Source organism: Pezoporus occidentalis, unplaced genomic scaffold (genome assembly GCF_034315485.1).
Source record: "Pezoporus occidentalis ecotype Australia unplaced genomic scaffold, CSIRO_AGI_Poc_V1 ctg7, whole genome shotgun sequence".
NCBI lineage: Eukaryota > Metazoa > Chordata > Aves > Psittaciformes > Psittacidae > Pezoporus > Pezoporus occidentalis.
In genome coordinates, this window is record NW_026916052.1 from 7,151,232 (window position 1) to 7,176,942 (window position 25,711).

A 25,711-nucleotide genomic window follows, 5' to 3' on the forward strand; every position below is an offset into this window, starting at 1 on the left:
GCCTTAGCTTTCCTAACCTGTTCCCTAGCTTCCCAGACAACATCTCTGTATTCTTCCCAGGCCGCCTGTCCTTGCTTCCACCTTTTATATGCCTCCTTTTCCTTCAAAGTTTCCTCAGCAGCTCCTTATTCATCCAAGGAGGTCCTTCTAGTTGGGATGCCACACTCCTGAGCTTGGAGCAGGTGATCCTTGAATATCAACAAACAGTCTTGGGCCCCCCTGCCCTCTAGGGCTATATCCCATGGAACCTTACCAAGCAGGCTCCTGAAGAGGCCAAAGTCTGCTCTCTTGAGGTCCAGGGCAGTGTGCTCGCTGCACGCTCTTCTCACTTCCTGAGGATCTCAAATTCGATCATCTCATGATTGCTGCAACCAAGGGTACCCTGGGGCGTCATATTTCCAACCAGACCTTCCCTGTTGGTGAGCACGAGGTCAAGCATGGCACCTCTTGTATAGTGACTTCTTTCTGGCAGGATGTGGTGAGCAAAGTGATCCTGGCAACAGTGCTATGCTGTGCTGTGCCAATGGGGCACAATGCGCAGGGGCAGCTGTAGCTCTGTTATCAGCAGGGAAGTTCCAGTGCTGAGGTGAGCTGAGGTGAGCTGAGGTGGAGCCTCAAGCCTTCCTACCTAACTGGAAGGCAAGTCAGGTCAATGGCCATGGCCCATTTTTGGCTGCAATGCATTGGTGCGAGTTTGGTGTAACAAAGTGATACAGTTTACAGAGCTCTCAGCATGACACAGCTAGTATTTTTGAACATGCTTTCCAGTAAGGCTTCTTAAGAAACAGAGGTGGCATCATTTGCAGTGTAGAAGGGCAAAGCAGGCAGTGCAGCACTGGTCTCTCATCTGCTGCCTCCTTTATTTGGTGTCCTGTTTGGATCATTCACTAAGAATATCACCTGAGCACTAAGTGGAAGTCAAAAGGGCAATTAAGATCTTAGAAACTCTGAGGAATGACAAAATGTTATTTATCTATCTGGGTTAAATTGAGAGCACACCTTGCTCTCAAGTGCAGTTTTGGTTATTGCCTCTGAAAAACAAAGTGCTATTGTTTAAATATAGGGCAGCAAAGATAGCCGGAGGTATGCAACAGTTTGTATGTGAAGGGCTGCTTATTTTTCTGTTGTGACAAGAGATACTTGGATCAAGATGTGATAGGGTTTTCCAAAATCATGAGAGTAATATAAAAGATTAATTGGGGTTTACCCGTTCTTACTATGTGAGAAGTGGAGATAGCCATGCAACTATGTGGCAGCAGATATAAAGAAAATAGAGGAAGCTCACCCACTGCAAATTAAAATTGTGGCACTTATTGCTTAAGGATATTGTAGAGACCAAAACTATTCAGGGTTCCCAAAGTGACTAAATGAAGAATTCTGAAGAGTGGCAAGGGAAGAAAGTGGTCTGGTTTCATCCTCTATCACAGAATGTCCCAAAACTTCACTCTGAAGATAAGGATGGTATAGAGAGATACTTAACTCTTCTTTTTACTTGCGCATTTCTCATAGCATTTGTCAGAGATGGGATACTAAGAGGTGGACCTTTTGTAAGGTTCAGTGTTTTGTTTGTTTGTAGTACATACTTCTTGCTCCAGCTTCGCCAAACCCCAAATTATATTTTCTTTCCCAGAAGGGGGATGAGGAGGGAGAGGTAGAAGAAAGAAGCAGGCCTGAATGATTTCTGCGTTTGTGCATTGTGGTTCTCAGTGTGTCATCTGTGTCACAAGCGCATGTTATGTCCAGCCAGTATTGTGGAGAGCACAATTCCACCCAGTCCTTTTTTGCACTTGCTGACCTCTCAAAGATTATATTCCCATCTTTTTTCTAGCAGACAGTATTGCAAAGAGCAGTGTTTCTACAATATTGTCAAAGCCATTATTTTGTGGCCAATAGAGATGGATTACTGAGACCTAATTTGGAAGATAGTTAGCTTTTCAACTGTTTGGAGGGAGGATTAGCTCAGCTGAGGAAAAAAATACAGGCAATTATTTCTAGCACTGGGTTTCTTCTTTATCTAGTCTGCAATTTTCTGAAATACTGCTGTGTCTTTTATCAAGAAATAGAGGCTAGCTGGCTTGAAAAATCTAAGATAGAGTCTCTGAAGCAGGAGTGATTGGTTGTAGTAGACTGGGACAAATTAGAATGGTGCTCAGCAGAATTATTTACTGTACTGTCCACATGCCACTCATTTCAGCCACTTCCATCATGTTTTTCTTTGTCTCTATTTATTTATTTATCTATTTAATATTGAAATAGTCATTGAAATTAGCTTATTTTCCTACATGAAACTCTCCTGAACAACAAAGACACAAAGCATTAGCCTGAAACCTGAAAATGTCTCGTCTGCTTACATTATGCACAGCCTGTCTTTAAATGTTAGCATTAACCTTCAGTTCAGCTTGATCTGTAGAGACAAGACTGGAAAAAAGCAAAGTGACACTGTGTATTTTTTTATTGCAAATATTTATGTCTGTTTTGAGATCATATTTTCCAGGTACAGAAAAAAGTTAGGAAACTATTATTAGAATTGTTGGAGATTCAGTTGATTAAGCACCTGTCACCCAAATCAGGTTTATATCACAGGTTTTCTAATTCAATGGCCGTTGCACAAAAAAATATCATTGTGCCTTTCAGTTGTTTGCTACCTTGTTTGTTGTTGTCCCAGTGAAGGAGGATATATTCCTAATGTTCTCAAGTGTGCTGTGTTCCCGCAACACACTCTCCATCAAATTCCAAAAGTAACAAAAAAATAAAAACAAATAATGCTCCACAACCTTCAAAGGGGTGCAGTAAAGACATAGAGAGAGAGGGGGAAAGAGAGAGAGAGAGAAAGGAGACGTGCATGCACATACCAAGGAATTGTTGCAGCAAAGTTAACTTTTGCATTCAATGCTACAGACTGCTTGAGGGCATCTGCACTGTTGACTCTTTAATAATGTGTGCAACAAGTGTGAGCAGAATTAAAATGATAAAATGGATGAAAACCCCATGAATGTAGCATACATACTTCTTGGCATAACCAGTAAAGCAGGGAAAAGCTCTCTAAATGGAAAGCCACAGTTAGCTGTGGAAGCAGAGATAGGAAAATGACCAGTGACAGCAATCTGTAGCCAAACATCAAAAATCCTGCTTCGCTCTTTTTTTTCTCTTCCCCTGTTTCCTTCAATAGACATCCATCAAACTGCAATAGGATTTCTGCAGGCCAGTTTATGTCTTGTACATTGACAAGAGAGGGGAGAATCACTTTGCCTGGAATCCTGCTAAATTACATGGACACAGGATTTATGCTATATGTGAACTCTGTAAATCCAGTCAGCTTTTAAGTGGGAACCAATTTTTTAGTGTGTAAGTATCATTGATTTGTTAACCTGACTTTTTTTTAAAACAAGATGATGTGGATTACCCAGTTCTGATTGTGTGTCTCCTACAAGTCATTTGACTGCTGGATACCTTAGTGAGTAAAGGACTAGAAATTAACCTTTGAGGCCCTTGCCTATAAATAAATTATTGATCCTTAAAAAAGAATCAGATAATTTCATTAGAGGCAGTTTTCTGTAGCATGTGTCCAAATCCTTCTATACAGAATCATTTATCATAATTGATGATCTTTTTCCTGAAGCTGGCAGGAGCTAAGCTACAGTCCTACAGGAACTGGTGCAGAAGCACAGTATGAAAAATTTCCAACCCATTTAATGCTTAAGGGATGTTTTGTTTGCTCTCCAAATAATTCTAGGGGCTTTTAGCTTTTATGTATACTTTTATAGCTGTATATCAAATAATTCTTAGTCAGGAAAAAATGTACCTCTGAAATTTCATGCACGATGGTATTCTGGAGCCATACAGAAGTAGAAGGAATGAATTTCTGATGCATGACCTAACAGACACAAGTGGAAAATACATAGCAAGCAATGTAATTTTGAAAGGCAAAAGTGATACAGAGTTCAGTACTTAACATATAAATGGCTGCTCAGAAGTACTCTACAGAAAAAATAGTTAACATGGTGTCAGAAGGTAAGCATACAGGTGATGAGACCTAGTGTTATTTTTTACAACTGCAACGCGGTGATCTACTTGAAATGAAGCAAAGTCAAGTGATCATTTTAATGACATGAGAAAAAAAAATTGCTGAACTGTATGGTTAGTTTCAATAACTTGACTTTCCATTTTGCAAAAGGAAAGAAAAAGCAGAGTACACTTATGCCTGAGCTCTGTTTCTCTGTTGCCAGGCAAGGAGTAGACTGCATGTGTGGGAGGGAGAAGGGATGTCTGGGGGACACCAGATCTGAGTGGGCTTATCAGCCTGCTTAAGTCTTAGCATTGAGGTCAGAGGTGTTCCAGTCCTGATTTCTAGTGTCTGCATCAGCATTCATAGTGCCAAGCTATGCTATGTGACTCTAGGATCCCACTAGATACAAATTTTCAGAAAGACTTTTTTTTCTTTTTTCCTGATTCGAAATCATTGATACAGCAGTACCTAAGGTGGGAAAAAAACCAAATATGTGCACCCAGCATCCACCAGTCCTCTGCAGTCAAACTCTGTATCCTGTGGGGTTTCATATATGCAGTTAATAAGGCTGGAGATCTGCTCCTCTACCTGTCTATGCTGGCTTCAGGCTCACAGCTTAGATACTCTACACTGTTGAAAGAATACAAAAAAAAGGGTAGCTGAGGGAAAAAATAGACATGCTTTAGACATGGGAAGAAATTCAAATATTAGAAGAATAGTGTCACATAGACCATCTAATTTAATGAAGATATATTGGGCTTGTGATAATGGAATTATTGTGTAAATGTTAGACAAGACCAACTAATTACAAGGCATAACATATCTCTGTATAAGGTGGTAAAGATAGACGATGTATGCTGTTGCTCTGGATTAACTCAGAAATTATTTGTGGCTGTGTAAGTAAAGACTAGAAGGAATATCCTCTAGCGTGGTGCAGCAGCTGCTCTGTACTAAATTGCTAGCGTTATCTCATGAAATTGTTTGCACTAATTCACTTCAGTGTCCTGATGAGTCTGATGGCATAATGCTGAGCTGTGGGGGCTCTCTCCTGCCCTGTACATAGTAAAACATTTTCATTTTCCCCTGTGCTCCTAGTCCAGTGTGACCACTGAGCTTGGGGTAAACTGGAAGAGCCTTGAAAATTTATGCCCACAGTGCAGGAGCAGCATCCTTCTCCAACGCATTGAAAGGGCCTATCCACCTAGCAAGGGCTGTTTTCTTTTTTATGCACAAGGGACAAAACTAAGTCAATTCTTGTATCAGCATGATAACTAACTAGAGCCGAATATTTTTCAATATTTTTCAGAAGCCCATGGGTATTTAAGAATAGGTATTCCTCCACCAGGTAGAAATTGTTCAGTATTCCTTCACTGGTGCTAGTGTACTGGTTTTATCCCTCCTGATTAAAATGTTTATCCCCATTGATTAAAAACCCCCGCACTGGACTGGACTTCAGCCATACAGTAAAAATGATCAGGAATTTTTTTGCTATTGTCAATATTTCTTTTCTTGCAGTGCTGCAGAGATCTGGATGTTAAAGTGTTTTGTTTATGTCATAGGCAAATAATAAGTTGTGCACTATAAAAACAGATAGGCCATCTTTGATGTTCATTGGCAGATCCAAAGTAAAACATTCTTTATGAGAAAACACTGCATTGCTAATAAAGTGATTCCAACAGCCAAGTTTCTGCTGCTTAATTTGTTTCCATGGAGTGATATTATAATTCTGACATACTGAAAAATCGCCTCGCAGAGACTCATATTGCATTTGTTGCTGAGTGCATCTTTGATATAACATTTGTTATTGTAGTGCTTGGGGTGTCTTCAGAGGAGTAATATTCTAAATGAGCCTGGCTGTATTATCCCTTTAATGTAGAGTAGAATTTTGCATTAAATTTTCAGCTTATTTCAGATGTGTTTCACCAGCTATTCATCACAAGTGGTCTGTTCGAGAATAGGGACAGTATATCAATATAAAATCAGAAAAATCCTTAACTCTCTATCTTTGGGGAACCTCTTAGGTCGTTCCAATTCTTTTCTGTTAAATGAACAGACAGCATGATCTCTTGTATTTATATCTGCTTGTCACATTTTTTTATAGTAGAAAAACAAATCACTGTTTGTAATGCAGGATTAGCCTGTCTCACACAATGTTATTAGAATTAGACCATACTAGAGAGTGAGTTAAGTTCTTTTTCTTCTGTATTCAACTTTAGTTTTCATCCCATACCAGCCTTTGCACTCCCAGGAACACTCTGCCTCTTGCGTTAGAGTAAGTATTGAAGAACATAACGTATTATTTGTCTGGATTTTCACAGACAAAAGTGAGAGCAGTATGTAGTCCTCCCCTTCTGTGGACTTCTGTGTTCTGAGCTGCCAGTAAAATGTAGAGAAGATTGTACTATGATGTCCTATTAGACCTGAAGACTGGAAGGGCAGTTTGTATTGAACACAGGCATTTTTCATAATTATGTTGCCTGCAGGGTTACCACCTGCCCTAATTTGCTCTGATTAAGGTGAAATGCAAAACCATCCTCATTTCACAAGTGGAATTTTGCCATGTTCCCTTATGGAGAACAATAAGATATGCATATGTATATTGCTCTTGCGAAGGAGGAAGAAAAATATGAGAATTAGGTAACAATTAAGATTTCAACTCCATTGTGAGAGTGCAGTTTACTTCTAGACAACTAGCTCATTCTTCAGTGTTCTGGAAATGGTTTTCTGTCATAAAATCCCTATGAAAAAGAGAAAATCATAGGCATTCATCCAGATATGTCTGTACTATTCTGTGAGACATAATATATTCAATAGCTTTTTAAAATTCCTTTTTTGGTTGGATGGGCTTATTGTCCATGAACATTTATTTTTAGAGTAGCCTGGGCTTGCCTTATAGCCTGAGTCATTTATGTAGCAATTTAAATATTTGTCTAAACTCTCAGTAAAAGGCTCATGTTGAAGTCTTATGAATGCTGCACAGATAAAAGGAATAGCATTTTTTCTATGCTGTTTATACAGAATGATGTCATATCCTGTGGGGGGAAAAAAAATAATGCAAAAGTAGAAAGAAAAGCATTGCTGTTTCTGGGTCACTGAATACTGTTTGCCATTTTCCTTCCACCAACAGTAATTTTGTGCATGCTTATGCATGTGTGAGTAAGAGAGTGAGACCTACATGTGTGCATCTTGTTTTCTCTGACAGATTTTTCTTTAGCTTGGCATATTGATTTTCCTGTACTATGGACAGAAAATAACCTTTAAAAATTGCATTTTAAGATCCTTGAACATCAGTTTTGTAATTAAAGAAATGGAAAGATGTGTTTGCCTTCTGGCACCTGGCCACATCTTTCTTGATGGCTTATTCTACATTACATCATCTACATTGTATAGTGTAATAACCTCACTTGGTAAAATATGAGTGAAACGGAAATTTATTGCAACATAAATTACTGAAACTGTTCATTCTATCTGTTATTAAAAAAAATTATAGGAAGACTGTTTCTTTCATTCAACTTTTAAGGGGAAAAAGAAGCAATATTTACTCCCCAAATCTCATTCTTTGCACTTAGAGTTTACAGTAAACTTCTGTTATCAAACCATCACATAGAAAATGGCTGTGTGAACGTTGGTTTAAATTCAGCTTAGAAATCTTCAGGTGTTTTCTTTATTGTACCTGCTTAATTCTGGCATTCAGAAATTATGATCTTCTAAAGACTTGCTCTTCAGTAACTGGGAAATGAAATTCTTCTATAGGTATTTTTGTCATGTGTTGACTTTTATTGAGGGATAAGTTGGATTTTCCCTGAGAAGACAGTCTCTTCTCTTATAAAGTCTACACCACATGCTGAAAGCTCCTGACCTCTCACTTACCTGCTCAAAGGTACTGATCGTCATCAGAGGCCAGTGCCAGCATGAAGGTGGGAATTTGAGAGAACGGTTGCTTTAGAGATTTCAACTACTTTTTAAATAAAAGATGAGAAAGCCTTTCATGAATTGAGCTGATCGAGCTAAAAACCTAGCATACTGAGACCGAAGCACTCGTTTCAGCCCAATTCCCTGCAATGAAATTTTCATAGAAGAAGGTGTTGAGTCTTCCAAAAGAAGTTCAGAGTAGCTATGCTGTATCTCATTTAAAGCAAAACAAAAAAAAAAAAAAAAAAAGAAAATCACCTGGCTGTGTTAGGAGCGTTAGATATCCTGATTTTCTGACTTATGCTATAACAAAGTTGTTTCTGTAAAATTCAAGTCAACAAAAGTCAGTACTTGAATGGAAAGAAGGGAGTCAAGTCTTTATTTCTGCTCATGAAGCTGCTGTATTCAAGCAGTAAAGGTCATAGTTCAATTTCTCATTACAGATAGACAGGATTTTGTTTTATTGTGTGAGTATAGTATTCACTGACTTTACTGAGAATTGCATGGATAATTTACACCTATAATTTAAACTGGAATATCAAGCAACGAGATAGTACAGACTATTAGTCATATATGTTTGCACTATTCCGTTGTTGCCCTGAAGTCTTAGTCTCTTGGGCAACAGTCAATTTTCTCTATAAGATTTCCCCACTTCTGACAGACTCTTTCTTTCAACAGTTGGTCGCATAGCAGTGCAGCATATACAGAAAACTCCCAACAAAACCAAGCAGTGGCATGCTGGCATTGTTCAGTTTAGTACCGTTCAGGGTTTGAGTGCTCTTGTGATTAAACGGTACTTGTTCAAGTCTGTTTTAAATATTGTTTTAAATATGCAAACAGCAAGCAAGGAAGCAAACTGAAATGTCAGGTCAGTATTCCTGCTGATATTTTCTATTGTAAGGATTAAAAGAAAGACCCTAGTAGAAACTAGTGGCTACTAATAACGTGGTTCATTACTTCTAGTCATTTGGCTTTAACACATCATTACAAAAAAAGTGGTGAGTACCACACATTGAAGTCCAGAACTGTGTGCAGTGGGAGAAAGAGCCAGGCCAGCAGAATTTTCTGTATTCTGAAATGCTTCGTTCTGCTGCCAGTAGTCAAACTTTATGCGATACTTTCCCAACTCTATTGCACTCCCTTTGCAGAATTTTTGCACAAGTACTTCATGAGGGAAAAAATGCCAGTGCCTTTAGATGATTTTGAAATTAAGTGCTTACAAACAAAAACAACCATTCAGGTTGGCAATTAACATCTCTGGTAACTGCTCATAACATGCAACAATTGCTTGTCATAGAATCATAGAATGGTTAGGGTTGGAAAGGACCTTTAGATCATTTAGTTCCAACCCCCCTGCCATGGGCAGGGACACGTCATGCCCTCTGGTTTAGCATTCCCCAACTGCAGAAATGTGGTTTGCAGCCTAAATACATGCCTGCTGACTTAAAGGCCAGAATTCAATATTTCTTGCTTTTGAAAGACCTCCTTTTGTATTACTGAGACACTTCAATATGTCTCTTTCTGGGCATATACCTTGTATCTACTTATCTAGAATACTGTACAGAAAAATAGCATCTGCAAACTGATGTTATCAAAATGGCATGAGTACAAGTAAAGAACCCCAAGTAATATTTGGCTTTACTTTTTTTTGCTTTTACTGGATATGTTATTTCTTACAGCAATTGTAAGGTGGCCAGTGCAAGATATTTGAGTACTAAGGAGTTGTCTCCCAGTTTGTAAATATACTGCTGACTGCAGTCAACAATATATTTCCAAAAAAAATTTATCAGATGTTTTAGTGTGTCCAACAGCCTTAATGCTTCATCTAGCACTTCAAAATAAATCTACAGCTAAGACATGTTATACTTGCTGAGAAAAGTTCTGATACCTATAGGTAAGACAAGGGAATAAGCACTGTGCATCTGCTGAACAGAAAATAGTTCTGTTTTCTTTCTTCATAGAAAAATGTTCCGTGACTGTACCTACCCCAGTTACATTAAAACATGTGTGGAAGTGTAAGCATGAGTTAGTGGTCAGAGAATTTCAGTTTGCAAATGTGGCTTGAATGCACAATCAACACTGAGAATTCAGAAGGTAAATAAGGACTTTCGTTACTAATAAATCAATAGGTAAACCTAGTGATTGCAAGCTGATTTTATGAGAGAGTTTTGACTCTGATGTGTAATTTTATGATTAAGCTTGGTTAGCAATAATTGATCTTGATATTCCAGGTAAAGTTGTGTACCCACATGAATCCTCCGAATTTTAAGATCTGCAGATATAAGGCTTGGGATTTGAGGTGACAAGTTATCCTCAGAACAGTTTTATTACCTTTCTTTCTTTAAAACGTGAATCTTTCTTATACAAGGGAAGATATCTTGTAGGCACAGCATACATCTATAAATGAAGCTTTAAGTTTGGTTGCAGTAGAAAATTATCTAGATAACAGAAAAAAAAACCCCTCAGTAATTTACTGTTTACAAAAGTATTGCTCATTGTCCTGGGTTCAGCAGGAGCAGTCATTTTTCTCCTCTTAGTAGCTGGTGCAGTGCTGTGGTTTTGACTTTCAGCCTGGGAACATATATATATATATATATGTATATCTGTAATTGTTGCCATATTGCAAGTGCTGCCATTAGAGTACTGCATTTCCAAACTTTTAGAATTTTTTTTTTTGGTAATATGGAGTATTTTTCATAACTGTACTCATCAGATATGATTCTACAAGGAGCAATCAGGAAAAAAAGGACACACATCCATTTATTTTCTCAGGCTGAAGCAGCTATTCTCAGGTATTTGAAACAGTCACAAGCTTGGTTTAACAATTAGCACTGTGGAAAGATATCCTTTGAAGGACGCTGATAAATATTTTTACATGGTTTTGTTCAGAGCTCACATAAGGGTATGTACTTTTCAGAATTACCAAGTGTTGATGCAGACATAGATTTTAAGTGAGAGAAATGGAAGTTACACTTGTGTTCACAATGTAAATGCTCAGTTTGCACAGAGCTAAATATGATGGGAAAATTTGCATGCTCAAAGTTAAGCACAGAATCACAGAATGGTTAGGGTTGGAAAGGACCTTAACATCATCTAGTTCCAACCCCCTGCCATGGGCAGGGATGCTTTGTATTAGAACCTGTCACCCAAGGCTCTGTCCAACCTGGCCTGGGATGAAGAATTTGCCATTCCTTTGGGCAACCTGCATGTGCAGAAATTATTGGGATTGTAGTTGTTGTGTGGAATTAAGATTGTCTAAATTTAAAAGCCTGAACGTTACTTCTATAAGCGTTACCTAGTCACCTTAGATTCCTAAATTAATGGAGATAATGGGATACCTTTGTTGGGCCTGTCTTAGATGATGGAAATTACCCTGTGAAGGTGAAGCCTTCTACTGGCTAAAAAGGAAGCCTGCAGTGAATATATTAGACTCATAAAGCCAATATTTTGATGCTTAAATTCAGTGAATTGAATCTCACCTAACTGTACAATTTAGATAGAAAGATGAAATTTAAATGCAAAGCAGGAAGTAATGCCAAATGATAGTAGAAGATGTAGCACGCAATCCTACAGAAGACATATAAGTGCTTGTAACTACAGTCAGTGAAGGTATTGTATAATTTTTCTGTGATTCTCTGAGGCTAAAATTTGGCCAGGGTCCTTCCCATCACCAGCCAGGAGTAGGCAGCTGGAGGAAACAGGGCTGTCCTAGCTGTGGGCATTGAGCACCTGCCTGGGGATGGGGATGAGCTGAGGCCAAGCCTGAATTTCATACTGCAGATGGACGTGGCTCAGGAAGGCCCATGGCTGGGCTGGCCAGGGCTGTGGGGAGATGGAGACCAGCCCTGCTGCAGCATCACTGGGGCTGATGGCCCAAGATGCTAACATAGGGTCTTGGGCTGTGGGGATCCCAGAGGGGCTGGGCAGGGACAGTCAGGGCTGGTGGTGCCATCAGGGCCCTGGCACTTCCACTGGTTCTCAGTTGGCTCTGTTTGTAACAGCAGTAATTTTTTTTGTTTCATTTTGCCAGTTTATGCAATATTAAAGGGTTGATTTAATTTTTCCTTTGCCTTCTCACTGGAGAATGTAAGTAATGCAAAGTGATAATTTTGAGCAAAAACAAAACCAGAAGCTAATTCTGTCTGAGAAAAAATATGTGAAGACTTGGGTAATTAAATTGGTAGTAGTTAGAATCACAGTTTAATTACAAGTGAAACTGAAAATGTGTGTTCAGACCAGTTGAAGTCAGGGGATTTATGATATTAGAAGACATAAAACTGTCCTTCCTAAATTTTGCTTCTTTATTCTTCTCTTGGAGATGCATATATGAACAGGTTAAAAATATCTTTATACATTTATGATGAGAATACCACAATGTAAACTGTAGATTTACAATTGAAAATTTCTGTAACTTTGTATGTACCTTTTATTCATAAGTGCAGCATTTGGAGTTAAAGCAATATGAGAATTTAGCAACAACAAAATTATTCAAGTAATCTGGGGTATGATGGAACATTTAGAAGCAAACAATATGCTTAAATTTAATTTAAGTAATAAATGCTTAGATAGGAAGCAAAGAAATTACTTGTGATGAGTTTATAAAGCTGCTGATGCTACGAACTGGATATCATCCCTTCATAACTTAGTTTCCTGGTTAGACTCAGGCTCATTCCTAAGACATCACATTAGTTTTATGGGTCTTATTGCTTTGAGGACAATGGCTATATCTCAGAGTAAAAAATGGTATGAATATACTAAAGATTTGCATCAATTTTATATTTTTTACATCTTGCTCTGCCTTCACAGTTAGCAAAAGCTTCTAACAGTTGTTATAGTGAGAACATATGAAACACATAGGTTTGAATGTGACTTGAAAGAAGGAACTAATAAACAGTTTAGTTGCCTTTTTATCAGTCTGCGGATGTCCTCAATCCTAAATTTTGGCTTCTGATTAAAGGCAATTATTCATGGTTTTACATCCTTTCCTTTTAACACTCCTATGTGTAATTGTCATTGATTGATTTATTTAATATTCCTATGGCTCAGTTTATGTCTGTGGAAATTTTATGTATACCTGTACTTTTTCAAGTAATAATTGAGAAGAAGGAAACAGAAAGATTCAGTGACTGCTGAGACCATTGATTATAAGGGTTTCTGTGCTATAGGGGGCATAAAACCTAATCCTTAAAACATTCTACACAAAACAGCAGAAATCTATAAAGTGCAGATTATTTATTTCATGTGGCATGTGTTATCTGCACATCAGAGACTTAGAAAATACATTTTTCTTTTAAACTTTGCTATGCACAGTTTGCCAATGAACCCACTGGAGTCTGGTGCTTAACTTGTAATATTTTTCAAGTCATCACATGTGCTTACGTATAGATGAATACTGAGATACATACATGGGTAGCTTTGTGGATGAGATAACAAATAGTTCTTAATGCTTTTTACAAGAATAGGTATTTTTTAATCTCCTTTTTATAAATGGAATGGCTATTTGTTATAGCATTTGTTTCTAATGACAGTGCAAGAATTCAACATCATCCAGGACTCCCAAATAGTTGGTAAAAGCGGGTCAAAGCATTGGAGCATGTTTTACAAAGTTCCACTTACAAAACAGAAGAAATTAAAGTAGGAATAGGAAATATCAGAAATAAATCCATGAATATCCAAAAAGAAAGGAAGATATTTCCATCTCAGTTCCTTTTTTGTTTTCCATGTTTCTACTTTATTTCCTTTTTCCCCCTCAAATTATTGTTTGACAACAATAATTTCCATTGTTTCCTCAAATTATTGATTCTGCAGTGTGAAGACCTGAAAGGACTTCTTACAGACAGCAGACTCTTCATGTGTGCCAGTGTAATCCAATATTACACACATTTGACATTTCTGAACTTAATTCTTGCTGGAAAGCATCATGCCAACAGCGTCATGTTTTTTAAGCATTCTTTTCTCCTTTGCTAGTAATTTCAGGATCTCTTCTATAATCAGCTTTCAAGATCCAGTGAAGGTCTGTACTATGAAAAGACTGAAAACTAGATTGGCAAGTATCTGAAAAATAGACTATACAAAATACTGTATTGCGAAGAGGATCCAGCAATGAACAACTAGTATACATCAAATAAACATATACATGTTTATATATAGATGTCTATATATATCTTCACACTTTTTCACAATGATCCTTGGTTCCAGAGTGTGGAAGAAAGACAGAATGCATATAAGCAGTTCACATAAGAGAGATTATATAAATTATGCATGAGGGCAGAATGGGATGGATTTCTGGGAGAAACAGGCATTCAGGAAATAGAATGGTAAAAGAAAAAGATAGCAAGAGAAAGGAAACATTCCCATCTTAAGCGATATAGTAAATAATAAATTGGAAAGGATAAGAGGGAAGAAAGAAATGATTGGTTGAAGAAGAAGCTGTGAAGACTGCAAAAAGCACAGAAAAGCAGAAAGCAATGTGTAGTTGGCGTTACAAAGCTAATATCCAACAAAGATTAACACCGTGTTACATGAACTCATAATTATCCTCTACACACAGAAATACCTAAAGCAGTGTAGAGTCAATGAAGATACTTTCAGAGAAAATTACATGTAATTTATTAATTACATAAGGGCTTGAGGTTAGGAGGGAGGGCCTATGCTTTATGCAGTGAGTTCTAATCTGAAACACAGAGAAGTCAACATTTCTGGGCTACAAATCAGGTCAAGAAGTTAGGCAGAGATACATTCAGGGTTCAGATGAGCTGGAAGATGAAGATGTAAATCCCAGTGAAAATGGACAGAAAAATTCTGCATAGCTGGATAATATGAAGTTGTGTTGATGGTTCATTCTCCACTCATACCTCCTCTGAATGGAGATAAAGCATTTACCAGCAATAAGGTGATCCTAATATAATTTAAATCAATTCTCTAAGTGTCTGAAGTTATACTAGTAGGAGATTTGTCTTAGTAGAACTCAGAGCAGCCTTCCAGTACCTAAAGAGGGCCTAGGAGAAAGCTGGAGATGGACTTCTCACAAGGGCATGCAGTGATAGGATAAGGGGTAATGGCTTTAAACTGAAAGAGGGGAGAATTAGATTAGATGTTAAGAAGTTCTTTACTATGAGGGTGGTGAGTCACTGGAACAGGTTGCCCAGAGAAGCTGTGGATGCCCCATCCTTGGAAGTGTTCAAGGCCAGGTTGGATGGGGCTTTGCAAAACCTGGTCTAGTGCAAGGTGCCTCTGCCCATGGAAGGCAATTTGGAACTAGATGAGCTTTAAGGTCCCTTCCAACCCAAACCATTCTGTGATTCTATGATTCTCTGACAATTTGTCTATACTAGGGGTTTTGCCCTTTTTAGTTATGCTGCTTGCAAGTATAAAGGCTATTCTCTTTGTATCCTGTGTGAAGAGACAGCTATGCCAACAGAATTCATGAGTGTAGGCCATGCCTCATTGGCTTTGAGTGAAGCCACAGTACTGATGGAGATTTCCTGACAACTGCCTCCAAATTATTTCCATCCTTTTAATGGCAGTCATTTAGAGTGAGAGGTAACTATTTGTAGCTTCATCAGCAGGAAAGGAAGTTGATAAAAATCATAGTTCCTTCCATATTCTGGGGAGAGCTGCTCTTAATTCCTTTTAAGGAATTTTATCTATTCACAAGCAGATGCTTCAATTTATGGCAAGAAGAATAAAACACAGATTGCTTTCACAGTCTGCACTTTTATCCCATGCCAGACATGAGTCTAGTAGTGTACAAAAGCAAGTAGCAGCCCTGGATTTCATCACCAGGAAGGTAATCAGAGTCTGAACATGTCAGTAAAGTGCATGGCGTCTAGCAAGACATATTCTTTCTTACTGACTGGTACAGATGCAAGACTCTGTAGTAATTAAACCTTAATCTCATTGCAAAATTCTGGCAAATCACTCCCCTGCCTGCATAGTTGGTTTGTATATTATACCTGTGGGTAACAACAACATATTTGTGAAATGGGTTGCATTTGTGACAGCCAAAATTAAAGTGATCTGTGGAGCCTATGAAATCCTTCAGGGAATCAAGGAAAGCCTGTATTATGCTTAGAAATGAGTCCAGACCTGATGAGTGAATCAGAATTCAGCTTTGGGCAGCTCCAAGGTTTTGATATGAGATCCTTTTTTAACGCTTTTTGGCTTACACTGAAGGGCTGGCAGTATCTGGCAGACAGTGCTGCCCTTTTCATCTTGCTTTTGTTTGTAGTTCTTTGGGGAAAGGGCTAAAATATTCTGAATATAACCTTTCTAAGTGTTCTTGGTAGCATGCTCAGAAATGTAGAAGGATTATTTGATAGATGGTTTTCAGCATTCTGGTGCCCACAGAACCATGGCTAATCTTTCTAATCTTCTTTATCTAAGGTAATCTGTATATTCTGTCCTCTCTGAACTATGTATCTTATGCTGAAACTGCACTGACAGGAAGCTCTAAAATGCATATTTTTGTTTCTTTCTAACAGCTGGCTGTCCAGACTCCCTGATTAAAGAGCTTCATCACTTCAGGATTCTGGGAGAAGAACAGGTGAGTTAGCAGCATCTCAGCAGCTCAAAGGCAGCATCTTAATGTCATGGAAGATAGACGCTAATGAGACAGTTTCATCTCTCTCCAGGGAGGTAGAGTGTATCTCATGACCCCCAGTGACCTGAAATGTGGGGAAAAAACCACACAGGAGATGTATGTGAGATTTTCTTTTCATTCCATCCATCAGCCTTGACAGGTTATTAATTGGTACATCTGCTATCTGCCACAGCTTTTCAGCTTTCAACTACAGCAGTAAACAGGGTTTCTAAAACAGGAGACAGGCAAACAATCCGACTAAAGGATTGATACTTACAGCTATTCATGATATACTTTTTGTTGTCTTTTTTCTCTTTTAGAAGTGTCTCATTCATAATTGTTGTTGTGCTTGGCACTCATAAAACTATTTCTGTAGAGGGATTTTAGGAAAGCATTAGCGAAGTTCGCTTTACAATACTCACAAGACAGTCATAATTATTATTTTGTCAATAATGAAATCACCATACAGATATACTGAGTAATGGCCTTATATTTTGAGAGATAGGTTGAATTTTCAAATGCTGAATGCTTCTGAAATTCAAGTTGTCTTTGTATCTGAAGTATCTCTCCTAATGCACTGGTTATAAAGCCAAAATGAGTCGCAAGTACTAAGGCCTGAAAGCTTGGCATTAACGTGTTGTACATGAGAATATGTGCATTTCTTAAGGAACCTGGCACCAAGGGACTTGGACAAGATTTTGTGAGGGCTGTGACAGAGGTAGGAGCAGCTCCTGAAATGTTAATTCAAAGACTGTTTCTTAGTTTTTAGGTCAGATTCTGTTGTCAAGAACACCCTGTTGCTTTTCTTTTCCTTCACTCTCCTTTTTTTTTTTTTATCACAGATGAGGCTGCTGGTACGTTTTCTAGACTTCCAGGTTTCCCCCACCAGTCCCCACTTCAGTTGTTACAGAAAGTCAAAAGCCAAATTCCTCAGGGACTCAGCTTTTACTCAGCAAGAAGGCAGCATGATGGGGAGTGTGGGAGGGTTTGTCTGACAGGAATGGAAAAAGACAGAAAACAGACTAGGACAAAGGAGATCCTGGAAGCAGGAATCTGGTGAGACTGAGGATTTAGGAAGAAGTAATAAAAGAAATTATGACCAGGACTGATGGGGCCAATAGACCAATTACAGCCAGCTGACAAATGGAGGGCAGGGTGTGATGAAGCCTCGGGACACTGGAGACATGGGGCTGCCTGGTGAAAGAGGGTAGGTGGAGAAAGCAGACAAGAAGCTAGGATGAAGGGCTGAACTGAAAGAGAATGACGAATTATGCAAACTTGCTAAAGAGACTGGTAAATAAAGGAAGATCTGTACTTAATGAGCTGCACAAGGAGGTGAAGCTATGCAGAGTAGGAGGAGTGGGAAAAAGGGAGAGACCTGAAGGGAAAGTAAGGAATAGCTAAACCAAGAGACTGAGTATGAGTGGGACGGCTGAACCAGGCAGACCTTGATAGCTCAGAGGAGCTCTGAGGATGGGGTTGTAGACCCAGGCTTGCTAATGACCACTGACAGAACATTGTAATTTAATTGATGGACTTTTTTTTTTTCTGTTTGCTTTTTAGAAAAGAAACTGATAGACATAAAAAGTAAGGCTAAAAGAGTTAAGAGTGCAAATGAAGAATTCAGACATTAGGAAATGTCAGACTTAAGGTTATTTATTTTTAATGCTTTCTTTGCACTAAGAGAGCACTAAATTATATGGTTACACAAACATCAGAAGTGGGATGATGTAAGCCATAAAGAACCACAGGAGAAAAGATAATCAATTTCTGTCCAATAATAAGAGAAGTTGAATTAGAGGAGTTTGAAAAGGAAAGCCTCGCTAATCAAATAAATACAGTATTTTTGACACTTGGAATATTTTTGGTATTCTTTCAGACTTTTATGATAAAATTACTCTTTTTATTGAATACACCTAAAGAGATGAAAATTTTTTGTCATCATGCATTAGGAGCGTAAAACTGTGCAGATGGAAAGTTGTTTGCAGAATGGGTCTGACCTGTAAACAGTTGCCTTTTTCAGAAACTGGCTATTTGCGTACAGTGATTATCATTAATGTCTTTGCAAGTAGTGAACGTTGCCATGATGCTTTAATTATTCTATAAGCCCATACAAGTATAAAGAATATTACAATTATATTCTCTCCCCACAAAAACATTGTTATCTTGAGTCCATTGATGACCGCATCCTGCTTGAAGTTAGCACACACTTTGACAGACAGAAGTTGGTTCAAAACCTAGGTAAAAAAAGAAATAAAATTCAAATACATCTAAATGAATAAAGAAAGGAATTTCAGGTAAAGTCTTTATTCATATGGCTAACTTTTTCTTACTTTTATTTAGTTACATATTTGCTTTTTAAAAAGATATAGAGTGTTTTCTGTTATCATGCATACTAGATGGGAAAAAAAAATCATAATTATAGCACTGTTTTATTCAGACTGCTTACAGTTTTGGTATTATCAACCAACATATATACCTTCCACCCCAAGCAACAGTGAAAGAATAATAGGGTCATGCACTGCTTCATGTCCAATCTTGATTTATTTTTTAAATGCTTATGTGTTTAAGGCCAGATTATAAAAGCAGAATGGGCTATTGTGATAATCTGTTCTGATCTCCTTTAGAATGAACATTACATTACTTTCTTGGATTAATTCTTGTTTAAGCTGGAATATATTGCCTAGGAAAACATCAGTTCTTTGTTTACAAGTCGCTGCAGACATTAGATCCTATTATACCTCTCCATAGTGAAAGATGAAAAACTCCCAGCCTATTTTCTTTCCACCACCCTACCAGTATGCTCCCTACATTGCATATCTCCTGTTCCTTAGTGTTCAGATCCTTCACATTTCCTACTCCCTTTGTCCTGTCACAAGGCAATAGATGATCATCATAATAAATTACTTCAGTCTATGAATGCAACTCAGAAAAAAGCCACCATAGCCCTGAAACAGAACTAAAATAATTGCTTATACAGTAAAATGGCTGTTTGTCAGGTGACTTTCAGCTAAATCTGTTTCAGACAGAATAAAGAAACTTTGCAGTTTGAAGTGGAGATTCCCACTGGAAGTTTCAGATTTTGGTTAAACCAGTGGCTGCCATAGAAGAAATACAATTTCCCTTCTAAAGATTTCTATTTATTCATCTAAGTGGTTCCTTAGTGCTTTTGGACATGGATGGACATAGATCAGATTCAGCTCACAATCCATCACAATGCTTCCCAACCAGAAATTCTGTTCTGTAATGATGGGTAATAGATTGTTTCCTAGAAAAATAACTTTACATGTGACTGGGCTGAAAAGTTGTTTGCTTAAACAACTCTGAAAAACAGTTCAGATATCTCTCTAGCATGAACTTAACCATCCAAGATACATGTTCATTACTTCCTCTTACAAAATTGTTGCAAGCTTTATAATGTTCTATGTTCTTTATGATGTTCTATGTTCTTGGGTTTTTCCAAGTCATTGAAACAAACTTTAGGTGGCATAAGGCCAAGAATCAATACTTTAAGGACCTTTTTGGGAACACACCTGCTTAATACTGATTGCCCATTTACAATTATTTTAAACATGCCAGATAGGTAAGTTTTCAAACTCTTCGTATATGGCATGATAATTTCATACCATTCTAGATATTTAATCAAAATGCCAGGTGGCATCATGACAAATGCCTTAGAGAGGTCTGCTTCATCAATTTTTTACCATCATTCTTTACCTTTATAAAAAAATTCCAGTCAAATTACTCAATAAGTCAAGCAACTTTTTCCTAGTACAAAATGATGGTCACTACCATTTCTTCATTAAGTGTTTTCATCAAGTATAAGTTTCATCAAGTATAAGCTTCCTGCAAACACTTAAAAAATAAAATTTTTACTGATATCATTAAAAGAGAAAGGTTTTGAGCAGCTTTCAAAATCAAACCACTCAAGACCTTCTATATGCCCGCCAAATAACTTTTTTTCTATCTAAATGTAAGCACCGAAAGAAAAATAATGCTAAGAAAAAAAAAGGCTTTAACTTGAAGCTTCAAGAGTTGCTGATTAATCTAGAATTTCCTAAAAGGAGTTCTATAATAATCATAGAATCATAGACTAGTTAGGGTTGGAAAGGACCTTAAGATAATCTAATTCCACCCTCCCTGCCATGGGCAGGGACACCTCACACTAAACCATATCACCCAAGGCTCTGTCCAACCTGGTCTTGAACACCGCCAGGGATGGAGCATTCACAACTTCCCTGGGCAACCCGTTCCAGTGCCTCACCACCCTTACAGTAAAGAACTTCTTCCTTACATCCAATCTAAACTTCCCCTGTTTAAGTTTTAACCCGTTACCCCTTGTCCTATCACTACAGACCCTAATGAAGAGTCCCTCCCCAGCATCTTTATAAGCCCCCTTCAGATACTGGAAGGCTGCTATGAGGTCTCCATGCAGCCTTCTCTTCTCCAGTCTCAACAGCCCCAACTTTCTCAGCCTGTCTTCATACAGGAGGTGCTCCAGTCCCCTGATCATCGTTGTGGCCCTCCTCTGGACTTGTTCCAACAGTTCCATGTCCTTTTTATGTTGAGGACACCAGAACTGCACACAATATTCCAGGTGAGGTCTCATAAGAGCAGAGCAGAGGGGCAGGATCACCTCCTGCGACCTGCTGGTCACGCTCCTTCTAATGCAGCCCCGGATATGGTTGGCTTTCTGGGCTGTGAGCGCACACTGAAGCCGCCTTGTGTTCATTTTCTCATCGACCAACACCCCCAAGTCCTTCTCCACAGGGCTGCTCTGAATCTCTTCTCTGCCCAACCTGTAGCTGTGCCTGGGGTTGTTCCGACCCAGGTGTAGGACCTTGCACTTGGCATGGTTAAACTTCATGAGGTTGGCATCAGCCCACCTCACAAGCGTGTCAAGGTCCCTCTGGATGGCATTCCTTCCCTCCAGCGTATCAACCGAAACACACAGCTTGGTGTCATCAGCAAACTTGCTGAGGGCGCACTCAATCCCACTGTCCATGTCAGCGACGAAGATGTTGAACAAGACCGGTCCCAACACTGATCCCTGAGGGACGCCACTCGTTACTGGTCTCCAGCTGAACACTGAGCCATTGACCACAACTCTTTGCGTGCGGCCATCCAGCCAGTTCTTTATCCACTGAGTGGTCCATCCATCAAATTTATGTGTCTCCAATTTAGAGACAAGGATGTCTGAAGACAGGCTGAGAAAACTGGTGCTGTTCAGCCTGGAGAAGAGAACTCTGCATGGAGACCTCATAGCAGCCTTCCAGTATTTGAACAGGGCTTATAAAGATGCTGAGAAGGGACTCTTCATTAGGGACTGTAGTGATAGAACAAGGGGTAACGGGATAAACTTAAACAGAGGAAGTTTAGATTGGGTATAAGGAGGAATTTCTTTCCTGTTAGGGTGGTGAGGCACTGGAATGGGTTGCCCAGGGAGGTTGTGAATGTTCCATCCCTGGCAGTGTTCGAGACCAGGCTCAACGAGGCCTTGGGTGATATGGTTTAGTGTGAGGTGTCCCTGCCCATGGCAGCGGGAGTGGAACTAGATGATCTTAAGGTCCTTTCCAACCCTAACTATTCTATGATTCTATGTTGTGTGGGACAGTGTGAAACGCTTTGCACAAGTCCAGGTAGATAACATCATCTGCTCTACCCCTGTCCATCAGTTCTGTAGCCCCATCATAGAAGGCCACCAAATTGGTCAGGCAGGATTTCCCCTTAGTGAAGCCATGCTGGCTGTCACCAAACGCCTTGTTGTTTTTCATGTGCCTTAGCATGCCTTCCAGGAGAATCTGCTCCAAGATTTTGCCAGGCACAGAGGTGAGACTGACTGGTCTGTAATTCCCCGGATCATCCATTTTCCCCTTCTTGAAAATGGGGGTTATACTTCCCTTTTTCCAGTAGTCGGGAACTTCACCTGACTGCCATGATTTTTCAAATATGATGGCCAGTGGCTTAGCAACTTCATTTGCCAGCTCCTTCAGGACCCGCGGATGGATTCCATCAGGTCCCATGGACTTGTGTACGTTCAGGTTCTTAAGATGGTCTTGAACCAGATCTTCTCCTACAGTGGGCCCATGGTCTTCATTCTCACAGTCCCTGCATCTGTTTTCCAAGACTTGGGTGGTATGGTCAGAGCATTTGCCAGTGAAGACTGAGGCAAAGAAGTCACTAAAAACCTCAGCCTTCTCCAAATTCAGGGTAGCCAGTTCTCCTGACAGCTTCCAGAAGGGGGCTATGTTGTCCCTTGTGTGTCTTTTATTTACAATGTAATTATAGAATCCCTTCCTGTTATCTTTCACATCCCTAGCCAATTTTAATTCTAACTGGGCCTTAGCTTTCCCAATGTGGTCCCTAGTTTCCCAGACAACATCTCTGTATTCTTCCCCGGCCGCCTGTATCACAGTATCACAGTATGCTGGAGATTGGAAGGGACCTCAAAAGATCATCTAGTCCAATCCCCCTTAGATAACGTTACACAGGAATGTGTCCAGGCGGGCTTTGAATGTCTCCAGGGAAGGAGACTCCACAACCTCCCTGGGCAGCCTGTTCCAGTGTTCCGTCACCCTCACTGAGAAGAAGTTCCTTCTCAAGTTTAAGTGGAACCTCTTGTGTTCCAGTTTGCACCCATTACCCCTTGTCCTATCATTGTTTGCCACTGAGTAGAGCCTGGCTCCATCCTCGTGACACTCCCCCTTTATATATTTATAGACACTTATAAGGTCACCCCTCAGTCTCCTCTTCTCTAAACTATAAAGACCCAGCTCCCTCAGTCTTTCCTCATAAGGGAGATGCTCCACTCCCTTAATCATCTTGGTTGCCCTGCGCTGGACTCTCTCCAGCAGCTCCCTGTCCTTCTTGAACTGAGGGGCCCAGAACTGGACACAATATTCCAGATGGGGTCTCACCAGGGCAGAGTAGAGGGGAAGGAGGACCTCTCTCGACCTACTAACCACCGCCCTTCTAATACATCCCAGGATGCCATTGGCCTTCTTAGCCACAAGGGCACAGTGTTGGCTCATGGTCATCCTGTCGTCCACTAGGACCCCCAGGTCCCTCTCCCCTACACTGCTCTCTAGCAGGTCGTTCCCCAACCTATACTGGAACCTGGGGTTGTTCCTGCCCAGATGCAGGACTCTACACTTTCCCTCGTTATATTTCATCCCGTTATTCCCTGCCCAACTCTCCAGCCTGTCCAGGTCTCGCTGGCAGCACATATCCTTAGTGTCATCAGCAAACCTTATCTAAATCATTGATGCAGGTTCCACTAGTTACAGGCCTCCAACTAGACTCAGCCCCATAGACTACAACTCTCTGGCTTCTCTCCTTCAGCCAGTTCGCAGTCCACCTCACTACCTGGTCATCCAGTCCACACTTCCTCAATTTAGCCGTGAGGATGCTGTGGGAGACTGTGTCAAAGGCTTTGCTTTATGTCCTTGCTTCCACCTTTTATAAGCCTCTTTTTTCCTTCAGAGTTTCCTCAGCAGCTCCTTATCCATCCAAGGAGGTCTCCTGGCCCTCCTGCTGCACTTCCTTCTAGTTGGGACACAACACTCCTGAGCTTGTTGCAGGTGATCCTTGAATATCAACCAACAGTCTTGGGCCCCCCTGCCCTCTAGGGCTATATCCCATGGAACCTTACTCAGCAGGTTCCTGAAGAGGCCAAAGTCTGCTCTCTTGAAGTCGAGGGCAGTGAGCTTGCTGCACGCTCTTCTCACTGTCCTGAGGATCTCAAATTCAACCATCTCATGATCGCTGCATCCAAGGCTGCCCTGGAGCGCCACATCTCCATCCAGCCCTTCCCTGTTGGTGAGCACGAGTTCAAGCATGGCACCTCTCCTTCTTGGCTTCTCTATTACTGGCATAAGGAAATTGTCTTCCACACAATCGAGGAACCTCCTGGATTGCTTGTGCCAGGCCATACTGTCCCTCCAATAGATATCAGGATGGTTGGAGTCCCCCATGACAACAAGGGCCTGCGAGTGTGAGGCTGTTCCTATCTGTCTATAGAGAGCTTCATCCACAGAGTCCTCTTGATCAGGTGGTCTGTAACAGATCCTCACAGTCATGTCTCCCATCACCGTTCTCCCTTTAACCCTGACCCACAAACTGTTGACTGCTCACCTGTCCCCAGACAGAATTCCATAGTCTCCAGCCTATCCCTAACATAAATAGCAACTCCCCCTCCCCGCCTGCCAGGCCTGTCTTTTCTAAGAGCCTGTAACCTTCCATTCCAACACTGCAGTCATAGGAGCCATCCCACCATGTTTCTGCGATGCCTATTATATCATACCCCTGTAGACATACGCACATCTCTAATTCCTCCTTTGTTCCCCATGCTACAGGCGTTTGTATAGAGGCATCTGAGCTGAGCTCCAACTGAAGCCGGCTCATTGGGTGGTGCGGTTGGGGTATTTCTACATTGCTCCAAGCATTTATTATAGGTGCTGGCAACTGACTGGGTGTGTTGGGATGGAATGATGCCCCCCTCCCCCAACGCATCTAGTTTAAAGCTTTCTTGACCAGTCTGGCAAGCCTCCTACCACAACCACTCTTCCCCTTCATTGTCAGACCAGCTCCACCAGCCCCCAGTGGACCTGGCCTACTAAATTCAATCCCATGTTCTAGATACTCAAAGCCTTGGCTATGTCACCACCCTTCTAACCATTTATTAACCTGGCAAATCCTCCTAGCTTTTTTAAGGTCCTCCCAGCCTTTTTAAGGTCCTCTCCTTTATCCTGGAGAATTGACGAAAAGACTATCTGAGCTCCAGAGCCCCTAACCACCTCTCCCAGGGCTCTGTAGTCCTTATGTTCTCTGGGCTACTGGTATCTTTATCACTAGCACCCACGTGGGTCACTAGAAGTGAGTAATAGTCAGTGGGACTTACTAGAGCAGGCAGTCTCTCTGCAACATCCCTGATCCGTGCCCCTGGTAGGCAACACATCTCCCTTGAGACTGGGTCAGGCCGACAGATGGGAGCCTCTGTTCCTTTCAAAGCAGAGTCCCCTACCACTATGACCCACCACTTTTTCCTGGCAGCACCAGTAGAGATCTTTACCAGTGCATCAGCCGTTCATGATGCGAGTGCGTTTCCTCATCAGCCCCCTGCAGGACAGCAAAGCAGTTCTGGGTGGGGACAACAGATTTAGGAGGAAGTCCCTTGCTTTTAATTGTCCTCTTCCTCCTTTGTTGTGTTTGGG

The 25,711-nt window shown here is 40.3% G+C and overlaps 2 protein-coding genes across 5 annotated transcripts in view; one reads left to right on the forward strand and one right to left on the reverse strand.

Moving 5' to 3' along the window:
- PRKN (parkin RBR E3 ubiquitin protein ligase) overlaps nucleotides 1–25,711 on the forward strand; it is a 725,154-nt gene that overhangs the window by 576,969 nt on the left and 122,474 nt on the right. For all 4 annotated transcript variants that reach the window (XM_062641870.1, XM_062641872.1, XM_062641873.1 and 1 more), the window contains exon 8: nucleotides 16,402–16,463. In XM_062641870.1, coding sequence (XP_062497854.1) covers nucleotides 16,402–16,463 — 62 coding nt within the window. The remainder of the gene's footprint in view (nucleotides 1–16,401; nucleotides 16,464–25,711) is intronic.
- On the reverse strand, nucleotides 8–25,213 carry LOC134175668 (uncharacterized). The gene is made up of 2 exons (XM_062641886.1): nucleotides 23,955–25,213; nucleotides 8–81 (listed from the first exon to the last, which is right to left on the reverse strand). The coding sequence occupies exon 1, from the start codon at nucleotides 24,584–24,586 to the stop codon at nucleotides 23,978–23,980; it is 609 nt and encodes a 202-aa protein (XP_062497870.1). The 5' UTR covers nucleotides 24,587–25,213; the 3' UTR covers nucleotides 8–81; nucleotides 23,955–23,977.